Below are 16,472 nucleotides of genomic sequence, written 5' to 3'. Positions count from 1 at the left end.
AATGAAGGCCAAAATATCATGATAGGATGTAATGTCGCTAGAGGACGATATGACACATTAGGATGTAATGTCATAGGACAAAATGTCACAATGGGATGTAATGACAGTGGAGGACAAAAGATCACGATGGGAAATAATGATAGTGGAGAACAAAATATCACGATAGGATGTAATGATAATGGAGGAGAAAATATCACGGTAGGATATAATGTCAGTGAAGGACAAAATATAATTTTAGGAAGAGATACCGGACAGAATGTCAATGAAGGCCAAAATATCAAGATAGGATGTAATGACAGTGGAAGACAAAAGATCACGATGGGATGTAATTATAGTGGAGGAAAAAATATCACGGTAGGATATAATGTCACTGGAGGACAAAATATAATTTTAGAAAGGGATGCCGGACATAATGTCACTGAACGATGGGAGGCCGGCGTGAATCACGGTGACGTAGGGGGACAAAATGTACAAAATAGATCGGATGACCGTAATCGACCAGATGTCCGTGATGGGGGAAATTTTAATTTTGATAGGAGAAATGTTAATGAGGCATTGAATGTCAATGAAGGACCAAATAATAATAATATAGAGCAAGGCATAAATAAAAAACAAAATGATAATATAAGACATGATATTGAAACTCAAAATGTGGCAAAAAGAAATAATCACGAGTTTCTTAAAACTATGTACTTTAATGCTCGTAGTATTAGGAACAAATTTCAAGAAATACAGGCGTATGTCAAAAGCGAAAATCTCGATATGATAGGAATAACTGAGACATGGTTAAATGGTACAGAGTTCGAAGCTGAATTTAATATTGCGGGATTTAAACACTTTCATCAGGATAGAAACCACAAGAAAGGTGGGGGTGTTCTATTGTACGTTAAAAACAATGTTCATGCTTGTGTTTTAGAGAAAGTGAAACAGGATGCATATGACAGTTTGTGGGTTGAGTTAACCCTAACAAATGGACAAAAAATGAATATAGGTGTAATATATAGGCCAAAGACATTATCATTAGCAGACGACAAACTGTTATTTCAAGAACTGTCTAGTTTCTGCAACCGGGATTTATTGATAATGGGTGATTTCAATTTTACTGACATTGATTGGATGACCCTTGAACATGGCCATATAGGTAGTCGCTTGATTGATTTTCTTGGTGACAATTACTTAATTCAGCATGTAAAAGAGCCCACAAGATATGGAAACTTGCTCGATTTATTGATCACTAGCCGCGAAAGCATGGTAACTGATGTAGAAGTCGGTGAATCTGTTGCAAATAGCGATCACAATTTAGTCAGATTCAAACTCCTAAACAATTTTAGAATAGATACTTGTGCTTCTAAAATACCCGATTTCAGTAAAGCTCAGTTCATAGAACTACGTCAGGAGCTTCAGCTTACAGATTGGGAGGCAAAATTAAACGAAAGGCCTGTAGATCAGATGTGGGAAATATTTCAAAATACGCTCACTAAGATGATTCAAACTTACATTCCTTTTAAGGACAGACGTCCCCCAAATCAGGGCTCGCCCAAAGTGGCTCGACAAAGAAACTGAAAAAAGTATTGCTAAAAAGAGACAGGCTTATAAGAAATATAAGTGCTCGGGTGCATCTAATGACTATGAAAGTTATGTATCAATACAGAGAGATTTAAAAAAGACAATAAGAAAAAGAAAACGACAATACGAAATGAACATCGCTGATAAATCCAAAGAGAATCCCAAAGAATTCTATAGTTACATTAGAGATAAAAAGGTTGTTAGGAATCACATTGGTCCACTATTATCTGCTGACGGTCAACTTGAATATTCAAATGAAGGAATGTGTAATATCTTAAACAATTATTTTAGCTCGGTATTCGTAAACGAAACACCTCAAAGTGAATTCCAAACTGAAACCTGTGAAAAGTCTGGGGTAAACTTACTCACTACGGTAAATATAACAAAAGAAAAAATTAAAAGGTGTATAGACAAACTCAAAGTTAATAAAACACCAGGGCCTGACGGTTGGCATCCAAGAATCTTAAAGGAAATGAAAAATGAGATTGTTGTTCCATTAGAAATTATTTTCAAGAAATCCATCATATCCGGAGATGTCCCAAGAGAATGGAAGCTAGCTAACGTTACTTCCATATTCAAAAAAGGTGACAAAAAGAAACCAAATAACTATAGGCCTATAAGTTTGACTTCGATCGTAGGAAAAATAATGGAAACTATCATCAGAGATGATATCGAATATCATTTAGAAAGTAACCGTTTGATAAATGATAGCCAGCATGGTTTCAGACGGAAACGTTCTTGCGTGACTAACTTACTCGAATTCTACAACACAGTTATCTCGAATTATGACAAAAGAAACAATATAGATTTAATATATCTAGACTTTGCAAAAGCTTTTGATACCGTCCCACACGAAAGACTACTTACTAAATTAGCTTTGCATGGAATAAGTGGTAGCCTATTAGGTTGGACTAGTAATTGGTTGAAAGGTCGAAAACAGAGAGTTGTTTTAAATGGAAAAACTTCTGGATGGAAAAATGTTGCAAGTGGAATTCCTCAGGGTTCCGTTCTTGGGCCACTTCTATTCATAGTATATATAAATGATATAGACAATGGACTAAAATCTACTGTTTCCAAATTTGCTGATGATACAAAACTGTGCGGAGTGGCAAATGATCACTCAAACCAATTAGATATTCAAGAAGATTTAGATCAATTACAGCAATGGTCTGAAAAGTGGCTAATGAAATTTAACACAAGTAAATGCAAGGTAATGCACATAGGTAAAAATAACAGTAAGTACGATTACAAGTTATTTGGAAATTCGTTAACAAAAGTGGATAGTGAAAAAGATCTCGGCGTAATTATCAGTAACGACCTCAAATCATCCAAGCAGTGTATTTCAGCCTCTGAGAAAGCAAATAAGATTCTGGGATTGATTGCGCGATCTTTTGATTTCAAAAGTCCATCACTCATTAACAAGCTATATAAATCGTTAGTTCGTCCACATTTGGAATATGCTGTTTCCGTATGGTCACCGAATCTCATTAAAGACATTGACAGACTGGAAAAAGTACAACGGCGAGCCACAAAACTGATTCCAAATATAAAAAATAAATCATACGAAAATCGACTTAAGCACATGAATCTGTTTTCCCTAAAAAAGCGTAGACTCAGAGGTGACTTGATACAGGTCTTTAAGATTTTAAAGGGAATTGACAACATCAAAAGTGACCAAATTTTCACATTGAATGAGAATCAGACAAGAAACAATGGTCTCAAACTGTCCGGAAATAGATTCAATTTGGAAGTAGGTAGAAACAACTTTGCCAACCGTGTAGTTAATGAATGGAATAAACTTCCTGCACAGGTAGTGCAATGTAGTTCAGTTCGAAGCTTTAAGAATCATTTAGATAAATACCTAAGTAAGATGCTGTAATGATTATAATTTATGTTATATTATTTGTTTTTGTTTTGTTATAATTTGTCTGTCTGATTTTCATTTATTATTAGTTATATGTCAATTTATAATCATTTACTATTTACCTTTTTGTTTGTTATTCAACTATACCTATGCATTTCTTTATGTATTTTATTTGTTATTTTTACATTATTATAGTTTCAATTTATTATTATGATTTTTTTTTTTTTTTTTTTTTTCATCCGACCTAGATATGGATCAAAAGATCTCCTGTCGGCATGGTCCGCGTTTGTAATCCTTTGTAAAGTGCGATCTCCCCCCATGAGCGAAATAATAATAACACAAAAAGAAATAATGGAGCACTTAACAAACCTTGATGTTAGGAAATTGCATGGCCCAGACGGAATTGCAAATTGGATTCTAAAAGAATGCAAAGAAGAACTAATGGATATAATAAGTTGCTCACTCAAAGAATGAAAAATACCAAAAGACTGGAAAAATGCCAACATTGTACCAGTATATAAAGGAGGAAACAAGGAAGAACCAACTAATTATAGACCGGGCTCACTAACAAACACTATAGCCAAAATTTGTGAGGAAATGATCAAGAATAGATGGGTAAAACACCTGAAAGAAAATAATATAGTAAACCCAAGACAATTTTGGTTCAGACGGGGAAGATCATATACCACAAATTTAATCTGTTTTTACTCAAGACTAATAGATATAATACAAGAAAGGGATGGATGGGCTGATTGTGCTTTCTTGAACTTACAAAGAGCTCTTGACAAGGTAGAAAATTATTTAAAAAATTGGAAAACATAGGGGGTATACAAGGCAACCTGCTAAACTGGATGGAGGACTTCCTGAATGGTAGAAAGATGAGAGTATTATTCTGAGAAAAATATTCAGGTTAGAAGGAGGTGATTAGTTCTGCAAGGATCTGTATTGACTTCAGTAATGTTTGCTATTTATGTGAATGACATGGATGATGATGTGGAATGTTACATGAGCCTCTTTGCAGATGATGTTAAATTGTTGAGGAAAGTAAAAACTGAAACAGATTGTGAATCACTACAGGATGACATGAATAAGGTTTGGAAGCAGGATTAGAAATGGGAAGTGGACTTCAACATTAAGAAGTGTAGCATAATGGAGTTTGGAAGAATTAAAAATAGAATATCAGGAGAATATAAAATTGGAACCAAGGAGGTAAAGAAAGTAGGATCTGAAAAAGATCTGGGAGTAATTATCTCAAATGACTTGTCCTCTGATAAACAAATAAAAAAAATTATCAATAAAAGGGTATTTACCTATTTGGATGAAGAAATGATTAAAATAATATTAGTCACACTGATAAGGCCTCCAGTCTGCTGTCACTTTCTCCCTTTGTACATCTCATTACCTTACTTTCCCCCACATTTTTCTTCAACTTCCTTGTTTTGCACACCTTCCCAAACTCTCACTAATGATCCTACTACAAGCACAGTGTCATCTGCAAAGAGCAACTGGCTTATCTTCCATTTTTCTCCATTTTCTTTAACCATCTCTGATCCTTGACCAACTACCCTTGTATTTACCTCTCTTACCACCTTATCCATGTATAAATTGAACAGCCAGGGCAACATAACACATCCCGGCGCTGAATGATCATTTTGGTCCCAGTGCCTGGCCGTCGGCCAAAAACTCATAAATCAATCAATCAATCATAACACATCCCTGACAAAGTCCCACCATTACCTCAAACCACTCACTCTCTCCATTTCTAATCCTAACACATGCTCTACTACTCTCATAAAAACTCTTAATTGCTCCTAACAGCTTTCCTCCTATCCCATATATCTGCAATACCTCCCACAGTGCCTTCCTGTCTACCCTGTCATAAGCCTGTTCCAAATCCATAAAAGCCCAAAAACATCCTTACCTTTTCCTATAGCTTTTTCACAAATCTATCTCACCACAAAAATCTGATCTGTGCAACCTCTACCTGTCCTAAACCCACAATGTTCCTCACCAATTACTCCCTCTGTTCCTCTCCTAATCCTTTCAATGAAGACCCTCCCATAAGCCTTCCCAACTACACTTAACAAGCTGATCCCTCTGAAACTACTACACTCGCACTTGTCCCCTTTTCCCTTGTAAATTTGGAACTAAACAAGCATTCCTCCAGTCCTCCAGCACTCTACCCTCTCTTCAGCAAACATTAAATAACCTCACCAGCCAGTCTACCATCACTGTACCTCCTTTTTTTAGACATTCTGCATGACATCTATCCAACCCAGATGCCTTACCTCCACTTATCATCTTAACAACTGCCTTCACTTCATCTTCCTGTATTTCTCCTCTATTTTCTTCACTCATCAAAGTCATTTTCTTAGCACTTCCCAGTGCAACTACCTTTCCCTCCCTATCCTCCTTCACATTTAGCAACTCCCTAAAACACTGCCCATCTTCCTCTTACTGCCTTCTCTTCCATTATCATCTCTCCATCTGCACGTTTTACCTTTTATACTCTACTTGATTCACCTCTTCCTCTCTTAATTTCTTTCCAAAACATTTTTTATTACTTTCAAAATTTTCTTTCTTACTTACCCCATTTCACATCTGCTTTCCTGTTTGCCTCCTTTATCTTATGCTTTACTTATCTTTTCTTTGTACCTCTCATAAGATTCCCTTGTCCTATTTTGTAACCAATCTGTGAAAGCTCATTTCTTCTCTTCTACAACCTTCTTTGCTTCTTCATCCCACCACTCACTACCCTTCCTTTTATTTCCTACCATCCTCCTTGTTCCACACACCATCTTTGCACACCTTATGACTCCCTCCTTGAACCATCCCCATTCCTCCCCCACTCCTAGTTCTACTCTATCCTTCACTCCCTCCCACTCTTCTCTCAGCTTCATCTTGTACTCCTTCTCCTTTTCTTTCTCATTTAAGCAATTCACTCTAAGTACCTCCCTACCTTTTGTCCTTTTCCTTTCCTCTTTCTCCATCTATCCTCCACTCTCAACTTACCTTCCAAAAAATGATCTGATATTCCCCCACTCTCTCCCCGTAGAACATGTCCATCCTTAATTCTTCCTACTATACTCTTGGTTACCACTATATAGTCCATTAATACTCTTATCTACCACCCTTCCATCCACCACCCTCTCCCATGTCTCCCATGTGTACTTATGCTTGACTTTCTTCCTAAACACTGTATTTGTTCTCATCAACTCTCTAGACACATCTCCAACATCAACTCTACTCCGATTTTTTCTTGGAACTCCATACTTCCCAACCACTATGTCTATTGGTTCGTTTGCTACACTAGTATTAAGGTCTCCCAATACCACTACATTGACATATTTCCCCAATCCCTCTATGCACTCATTTAAATCCACCAAAAAGGCCTCCCTTTTTTCTACACTCTTCTCACTATCAGGCCCATATGCACTTACAAAAACCCACATCTCCCTTCCCAGTTTCACCTTCATCCACATTAACCTTGAAGAAACCTTCCACTCCAGTACATGTTACCTATCTCTTCACTTACTAGTATAGCCAACCCTTCTCTCCCTCATCCTCTCTTCACTCCTGAGAACCTCTCAACTACACTCCCAAACTTACACCCTCCCCTCCCTTTCAACTTAGTTTCACTCAAAGCCAACACATCCATCTTTCTTTTCACAAACATACTGCCCATCTCTTCCCTTTTACTCTTATCTATACCATATCCATGCACATTAAAAGACTCAAACCTTAGGGTACTGGTTGGAAAATTCCTTGACCCTCTTATGCCTTTGCCTTTTTTTAGGAATATCCCCATGGGGCCACAGGGAGAAGGATGTCTAGGCCTATCCCCATCCCATTTTTGTCGCCTCTTACGACTCGAGTGGGAAGACTTGGAGGCATTATTCTTTCTCCTCACCACTGGGGAGTACTACTGTTTAAGATAAAATTGACTTAATCTTAAGAACATGTGGAAGTAAATATTATTTCCATTCACCTAGGCAAGATGCAATGTTTTGAAGGGGTGGCTCAACTGTGAAGGTTGTTAGGGGGGAAAAGTTGAAAGGGTTGGTGAGGGTCCTCTATAGTAGGGGTAGTACTAACTGATAATGGAGCATTCTCTATGTCAAGGCCATGGGGAACTTTTGATTTGATCTTTGTGTAATACAGTGTCTGTAAGATCATACAACCTGAGTGCTTTGACTTTATGATTTGACTCCTGTCCAATGATACGAAAAAGTCCAGTGAATTTAGGGGAGAGCGTTGAGGTGGGGATGTGGTTGAGGGTGTAAACAATGTCTCCGAGATTAAAAGTACAATCTCTGGCTGATTTGTTACGCAGACGGGCCATAACGTCCTTAGCCAGATTAAGAGTACTATGGATTCTTTTGAAAAGACTACAAAATTTGCTACTTTGACCTTAACATAATAACCGAAATTGAAAATGGGAATTAGTTCTGAAACAAGAAGGTCACATGGGAGTCTTTTGCCCAAGCCATAGAAGACAAAATGAGGTGATTCCGATATTGACCTGTTTACGTCACTTTTAATACAAGTTTGAATCATGGGGACATGTTCATCCCACGAAGGGTTAAGGCTAGAAGCAAGGGGTCGAAGAATATTGAGACTCTTTCGGTTCTGGCCTTCAACTAAGCCATTTGAACCAGGGTGGTAACCATTATTATTACATTTTGTGATTTGTTAGTATTTACAAATATTTGAAAGAATCTCATTGTTGAATTCAATCCCGTTGTCAGAAATCAGAATTTTAGGTGTGCAGTGGGATAAATTAATTGTGTCTTCTGGTCTTTTTGTCACTGCTGTGACTGGTGCTTTCCATCAGCGGTGACAAAGAAAATGGTGGTGTGGTGAACAGCGTCCCCCACAAGAACATATCGAGGCATATGTGTATAGTTGTGGGATGTGGGTGAGCAGCCTCTGGTGAGATTGTTTAAGGACAACTAGTCTTCAGCTTCAGAACATTTATGTTTGGGCTACGGCCATCTTACGTTTGTGAGACCTTTGTATGTTACCAAAACCACAATTCCGGGCCGTGCCCGGCAACTCTGTCCCAGCCAGAGGGATGCTACTTTTCAGTACACTCCAAGGTTATTTAAGTCATGTGAGGTCGGGTCAGGTCATTGTATCCTTTCTGACTCAGGTAGGCCAACATGCGCATGTGTAGTTCTCTCTCCACAATAAATCACATAGCTTAAACTGAGTGTCAATCTCTCCGTGTCACCTCGCCCAGTAACATACATTTTATGTTACAGTGGTGGTGGCCAACAATATATTTTACACTTAGAATTCAAATAATGGCAGTTGCCAACAATATTTCAAAACTTGTTTTTCTAACATCTCTCCATTTATTTACTTCTATTTACATTATGGAACTGAGTATGGACACTCAGTATTTATCTTAATTCCATATAAATCTCTAAATCTAAGAAGTTATGAAATTATGGTAGCAGCTATTGTATGGTAACATTGTGTGGCTGACTCCCTGGTTTAGGATGCAGGTAGCTTGATGGTTGATTTCTGAGGTCAAGACAAACTGACCATGGGTTAGATCAGACAATAGGTGGTTCGTTACTCCCAGAATCTGATGTTAAGTAGCTAATGCATGTGCATGTGTGTATGCACACTAGCATATAATAAATCAGTATCACTCAATCTACAGGCATTTCTTGCAATAATTTCTCATAACACTTTCTTATACAAATTTTTATGTGAATAAGAAAAACATCAGATATAAATGTTAAGGGAATATTGCATCACTTTGTAGAGTAGGTGATTTTTTTTTCTCCAAATATGTGTTTAATGAACTTAGGTATAAACACCCCTTACATTAGTGTGTAATTCCTCAGGGTATTGTGTTCCTCCCATATATATATAAGGCATAGTGAATAATGAAGATAAAGTGAGCTCTATTGAAGCTCTAATTACTTAATGGAAAATCCTTTTACATCATTCAGCTTAGTATGAAATGAAAGCTTAGAGTCTGGGGAACAAATCTTATTGAATACATTTTTTCAAACTAATACCTCTAATTTTTTATTATTTTTTTTATCTGAAAAGTAATTAAAATACTGCAAGATTCAGGTTTCATAATGAAAAAATTAAAGTTTTATTTTTTACTGTAGAAAATAAAGAGCATAATGTTTACTTTCAAATGAAACAAAAATGACAAAAATCTTTAAAGAACAACCGAAGACATTACAACAGAAAGAACAAAAACATAAACTTTACAGGACAGGGGATTTAAATTTTTGCAACCATTTGTTTGATGGTTGCGATGTATAGCAAATCTCCAATTTCCTCTTTGCTGATGAGGTGTGAGGTGAGGGTGAGTGGTGTGGTGTGGGTGGAGGTGGTGTAAGGTGGGCATGGCTAGTAAATGCTTGTGGAGTGCTGGGTGTGGCTGTGCTGCTTTTCTCCCCTTTCTTTTTCCTTCTTGTTTCTATTTCAGGCACTCAGAGGCCCCCTTTATATTCTGCTGCTTCACTCTCTTGTTTCTTGTTAATTTTTCCATGATCACAGCAACAATACAGGGCTAGGAATCAAAATTGTTGCATACGGTGAGAACGCCAGGAGTAATGTCACCTTACTCTGACCTTTTTAAGAGTACTGATGCCCTGTCCACTGTCTTTGTGGGGTATGCTGGTTGGAGGAGTTGCCAAAGCTCCATAAACACAATTCTGTAGGAAAAAAAGAAATAGCTATAGAAATGTTGACACTAGTTCAATATACAGAATGCTTTTTTATGCAATGGGGTTGCCAGAGTTTGCCAATATTTTATCTATTTTATTCTGTATAAAAAAAGATAGAAATTAGATACAGCTGTATAACTTTGTATGACTGTTGCCACCATCATAGAGATTCTTTTTAAATGTTTACCTAAAATTTGCTCATGTACCAGAATTTTTTTTAAAATATTGCTGGCAATGCTCCATAAAAAGCTAGTCTTACGCCATGACCCTTTGTAGGGACATTGCCTATTTGAGATAATTTTTTAAAAGATTATTGTAATTGTAGCTGAGTGAGCCCTTTATTCTATGAATAGGCTTGATTGCATTTTCTGTGTTTATAAACATTCTGGGTGAAAGAAAATGGGTATGACAGCTGTAACTTTACAGTTTATAACATCCATATTGTGATGCATCATTATACATCAGGTAACTTTATGTGCACCTAAGTATTTGACTCATATTGAAGAGGTTAAGGTGGGGCTGCATTGAGGCTGTGCTTTGTCACCACAGCTGTTCAGTGTGTACATGGAAGAGATGGTATGGGAGGAAAATACAAGGGTAATGGGAAGGGGATTGAAGATGGTTAGAGATAGTGGAGGGAAGTGAAAGATGAACTATTTGTTGTGTCAAGGTCATAGGAGGGATGAAGGCAGTTGATGATGGAGCTTGGGAAGGTATACGAGGTATTTTAGAAAAGTATTCAACTTTTTTTTTTTTTTTTTAAACCGGATGGATTTGAATCTAGCGCACTTGCATGAGCCGACCTTGAACCTTTGTGCACATGCGTAAATTTATTTCTGCCTGTCGATAGTGTCAGTTGCTAGCAAGCAGCATTTGCATGAGGTAATGTGTAGTGCTCTCGGAGGTTTTTCATTGCAAGGAAAATGAAGACTGGGATTTGGTTTCTGGGTTGTACCCGTACACCCAGGACTTGTCTCCAGTGATTATGGTGATAATGAAGGTGAAGGTTTGACCATGAAGAGAGTGGCAGCAAAATTCATGCCAAATCTGCTGACAGTGGAGCAAAAGCAACTTCGTGTTGAAGTCTCACAGGACATGTTGGACTCCACAAAAAGTGACCCCAACTTCATGAGTACCATAATCACTGGTGACGAGTCCTGGGTGTACTGGTATGACCCGGAAACCAAATCCCAGTTATTTTCTTTGCAATCAAAAATTGCTAAGAGCACTACACATTACCTCATGCAAATACTGCTTCCCAGCAACTGACACTATCAACAGTCAGGAAAAAATTCATGCATGTGCACGAAAGTTCAAGGTCAGCTCATGTAAGCACACTTGATTTAAATCCATCAGGTTTTTTGAAAAAAAAGTCTGGTTTTTCTGACAGACCTTGTACGATAGGAAAAAAGTTAAAGGTAAATGTGAGTAAATGCAAGGTAATGAGATGTACAAGGGGAAAGGTTGGCAGGAAGTTGGAAGTAAGTCTTGAAGGAGAGAGACTAGAGGAAGTGGATGGTTTTAAGTATTTGGGGTTGCATGTGGGAGGAACTGGAAGAGTGGGGTGCATGTAAATTGTAGATTGAGGGAAGGAGGTAAATATCTTGGGTGATTGAAAAATGTCATGATAAATAGGCATCTGGGAATTGATACAAAGAGAAGATTATATGGAAGGGTGATTGTGCTAACAACACTGTATGGGGTGGAGACTTGGAACTTAAGAGGGGCAGACAGGAGAAATTTAAATATGAAATGATGTGTCTGTGAAGTATGATAGGGATTACAAGGATATATAGAGAAAGAAATGAGGTGAGGAGGAGAAAGGGAGTAGAAAGGGAGCTGGCAGATAGAGCTGATGGAATATTATTTGAATGGTTTTTGCGCATGGAAAGAATGAGAGAAGAAAGATTAGCAAAAAGAGTGTGGAAAGCAAAGATGGATGGAGCGAAATTTAACATATTCAATACAAGTCAAATATTCGCCCACACATCAGGCTGCCTGATGTATTATGATGCATCTAAGTACATGCATTATGAAATATTAAATTACAGCTGTTATACTTGTTCTCTTTCACCCAGAATGTTTATAACTACAGAAAATGTGGTCAAACCTGTTCACAGGATACAGGGGTCATTCAGCTTCTGCTACAAAATAAATATAATCAAGATGCCAATGCTGTGATCCTTGTATACCCACTTGCACCTTATGATGCCTGTGTAGGCATCCTCATATTCTAGGGGTTAAGGGGCAACTGAGGATGAGATGGATATATGGGGTGAAAGGACCCTTGAGTAAGAAGGGAATGTCTGTTGAGCAGGGAAGGGAGAAGGCAGGAGATAGGGGTGAGTGGAGAATGAGTGTGTATGGATGATATTTTGATGTATCTCTTCCCCTTTTTTTCTATCTTCTGCATTAGGGGACACAGAGGGGTTGCTGTGTAGGTGAAGCAAAGCTACCCTTCTGTGGATATTCAGGTAGTTCTTAATTCATGCAATGTATACAGGGACCAAGAGGTAGCGTGGAAATATAGAATCACATAAATCAAATTTGGGGGTGTGGAAGGGCAAAAGGGTACCAAGATATTCACCACATAACCCTTTTTTTGTGTGCTTTTGTAAAAAAAAATTTATTATACTAGACATAATAAGATAAGATGTATTATTTGATCAGTCATGTTAAACCAAATTCACATAAAAGTTGCTCTTGTAAATTAACCTCTTCACTCCGGGGCACATCGCACGTCTGGCAGCATTAGCTGCCCGACTTGCGATGTTGCGTCATAATAATCGCATTATAAAAAATAAAGTCAGTGCTCAATTGTTCGTTCTCTTTCACCCGTGTATTTTGATAACCATAGAAAATATGATGAAGCCAGTTTAGAGAGAATGAAGGTTACGTAGGTACGACTACAATAAATATAATCAAGATAGCGATGTCTGCATCATCGAGTACCCACTTGCTCCTCATGCCGCCTACATAGGCGTCACCATATGGAAGTGGTTAAGAACTACCTGCACTATCTTGCTGCATTGCTTCAGAGGTTGGTGGTGGGCAGGAAACAGGGATGACCATACATCCATAAGGTGCTAATTAGAGTGAAGCAAGGGTGGTGGATGGGAGTGGGTGCAGACCTTGATAGGGTACCTCCCTTATAAGTGGGAAGAATCCCTTGGTAGATAAATGATAGAATAGCTAGATATGTTGCATAAAAGGGGTGATCTTAGGGTGAAGTGGCAGTATTCCTGGGAAGGTGAGGAGGTATCTTGGCAGTGTGGTTGACGGCTAATTGGGTGACAAGTTTTGGTTGATCCCATATCATTTGATTCAGCTTAGGGCAGGATCTCATGCTGAAAGGCTTAAAACAGGTGTTCTCAATCTGGGGTTTGCAGTATTTTTCCAGGGGTACTTAGATGGCTGAATTTCAGTAATGGCAGTAAAGTAACTCCAGTTTCATGTAATGTTGATGGGTCTGCTTGATAAGGTCATTATAATTTGAATACTTTTACAATACCCATTGCAGTACCAGTATACATTGAATTAGTCTTAACCCTTCCATATGATGACACCGACATCAGTGTCATGAGGCCCAAGTGTGTATACGAGGCGTCTTGATTATATTTATTTTGTAGTTGTAGCTGAGTAACCCCAATATTGTGTGAACAGGTTTGATTGCATTTTCTGTGGTTATTAACACCCTGGCTGTTCAAATTATACATGGATAGGGTGGTGCAAGAGGTAAATGCAAGGGTGGTGGGTCAGGGATTGGAGATAGTTAAAGAAAATAGAGAAAAGTGGGAGGTGAGCCAGCTGTTGTTTGCGGATGACACTGTGCTTGTAGCAGGATCAGAGGAGGGATTGAGGAAGTTGGTGACGGAGTTTGGGAGAATGTGTGAAAGAAGAAAATTGAAGAGAAGTGTAGGTAAAAGTAAAGTGATGAGATGTACAAGGGGTGAAAGTGGCAGCAGACTGGAAGTGAGCATTAAGGGAGAGCGACTGGAGGAAGTGGATAGTTTTAGATACTTGGGAGCAAATGTGGCAAGAAAGGGTGGAGTGGAGGTGGAGGTAGAATGTAGATTGAGAGAAGCGAGTAAATGCCTTGGTGGATTAAAAAGTGTAATGAGGAATAGATATTTGGGAATGGATGCTAAGAGGAGACTGTATGAAGGAGTGATTGTGCCAACAGCACTGTATGGGGCAGAAACATGGAACATAAGAGATGAAGAGAGAAGGAGTTTGAATGTAATAATAATAATAATAATAATAATAATAATAAAAGGTTTATTTCTATTACAGTGGTACACTGACAATAATACATTGGAAAAGTTGATTAAAGATATAAAACTTGGAATATATACATGGAGCAATTTTACAATGAGTTAATTATGTGCAAACAATTATGTGTTTGAGATGAGGTGTCTTAGAAGTATGGTGGGGGTTACTAGGCTGGATAGAGTGAGAAATGAGGAGGTAAGGAGAACAGGGGTGGTAAGGGAGTTGGGAGATAGGGTTGATGAAAGAGTATTAGAATGGTTTGGACACATGGAAAGAATGAGTGAAGAAAGACTAGTAAAAGAGGTATGGAAGGCAGATGTGGAGGGAGTGAACATGAGGGGGTATCCTAGGATGAGATGGATGGATGGGGTGAAGGGGGCTTTGGGGAAGAAGGGAATGTCTGTTGAGGAAGGACAGGAGAGGACAGAAGATAGGGTTGAATGGAGAATGGTTGTATATGGATGATGCTGTGATGCATGAAGTGGAATGGATGGGGGGTGAGGTAGTATGCGTGAGAAAAATTTGACGCAGCCCAAAGGGATTTCACCCCGTCTTCTCCTTTTCTGCATGGGGGGACAGAGAGGGGAGGGGTCGCTGATTTAATGAAACGGTCTTGCTGTGGATGTGCTGTGTCTTGCGACCCTGCCTCTGACCCAGGGCAGTGGACAAGGTGCAGGGATAACCTGTCATCCAGGAGGTGCTCAGATAAGAGGGGGGGGTGGAGTGTATTTAGGGATGGGATGGGTGGGAATGGTTTTTATGCCTTTTCCTTTTTGGCTACCTCCCTTGTAATGGGGAAAAAGCCTTTAGTATATGTATATATGTATTAACATTCAGGGTGAAAGAGAATGAGTATTACAGTTTAACTTTGTATTTTATAATGCGAGTGTTGTGATGCATCATCAAATCATAGTACATCAGGCAGCTGTGCTGTGCACAAGAATTTGACTTGTATTGAAGAGATTAATGTATTACCATTCTATAATAGGGGTTCAAGTAAATGTTCTTATAACTCTGGGGGTACTTAACAGGAAAAATGTTAAAACTATCTAAGCTAGCCCCTTTGCTATAATGTGCTTTGCTGATTTTATTATGTACAGTGCAGGTTATTTTATTCAAGTGATGGGAGGGCCTCATGCTGAAGGGGTTAAGGTGTTGCCCCCATACTAAGGCAATATATTCTTAAGGTTTTGCTCAAACTTATGGCAGATGGTTCTATTCAGTTTTGGGGGCCAAACTGGTGGCTGTTGTCAGATACCTAGGGTCTGTGGGTTTCCTGCAAGAGACATGGGATGACTGATTGTCTGCTTGAGCTAAGGGTAGGACTTCAGAAGGGAAGGGTTAAGGGATTTTATTTTTGGGCAATACCTGGCAGTTTTATTCAGCTTAAAGAACCTCCTTCCTTGTACTCCTAGTTTTGTCCTGAATATACTCTCTCCAGACCTATATATCTTGGGTGTCAACACATGTAATTTTCAAAATTTGATGAAATTACTATGTGAGAACATTCTAGAAGAAATCATTTTGTACCTAAAAGACATGGCACCTGCCTGTGAGGATAGCATTTTTGTGCTGCGCAGAATTGTCTGGAATATTTTAGCAGGCATGGTGATGATATTTCATCATAGGATGATGGTTATGCTCAGTAAACTTAGTACTAATTGTGTTTTTGTCTGGTTGCCACTAGGTAAGAACAATGTCTGTGTGCATCCACCCTCCAACCACAGGAGTGAAGGGTCAACTCTTCATCATCCAGGTTATCTTGTAGTCAAATGCCAAGAAGACAGAGCTATTGGGTCAACACTGTACCTCACCTGGATCCCAAATGACAAGTTACGCAAAAACCATGACTTAATATCCTTACACAAGTAAGTATAAATTTGATTACAAAGGTTTATGAAGGGAAACCATGCCAGTAGGAAACTTTTCAGTTTATATTATTAAACTGGTGTTCACATATTCATTGATTGATGTTTAGCTGTTTCTGAGCTGATTTTCAGTTTATAAATTGGTATTTATTGTTGTAAGCTGATATTCAGTTATTCTGAAGCTGATGCCCACTTGTTCTT

General features: G+C 38.4%; 1 protein-coding gene across 1 annotated transcript in view; it reads left to right on the top strand.

The window, feature by feature from the left end:
• TBC1D16 (TBC1 domain family member 16) overlaps nucleotides 1-16,472 on the top strand; it is a 164,779-nt gene that overhangs the window by 11,730 nt on the left and 136,577 nt on the right. Inside the window, exon 2 of the mRNA XM_076210114.1 lies at nucleotides 16,091-16,271. Within this exon, the coding sequence (XP_076066229.1) occupies nucleotides 16,091-16,271 (181 nt within the window). The remainder of the gene's footprint in view (nucleotides 1-16,090; nucleotides 16,272-16,472) is intronic.

The sequence above is a fragment of the Oratosquilla oratoria genome, chromosome 27, assembly GCF_046742065.1.
Source record: "Oratosquilla oratoria isolate Oo_2021 chromosome 27, ASM4674206v1, whole genome shotgun sequence".
Classification (NCBI taxonomy): Eukaryota; Metazoa; Arthropoda; class Malacostraca; order Stomatopoda; family Squillidae; genus Oratosquilla; species Oratosquilla oratoria.
Note: the sequence above shows the minus strand (reverse complement) of the source record. Positions and strands in the feature narration are given on the sequence as shown.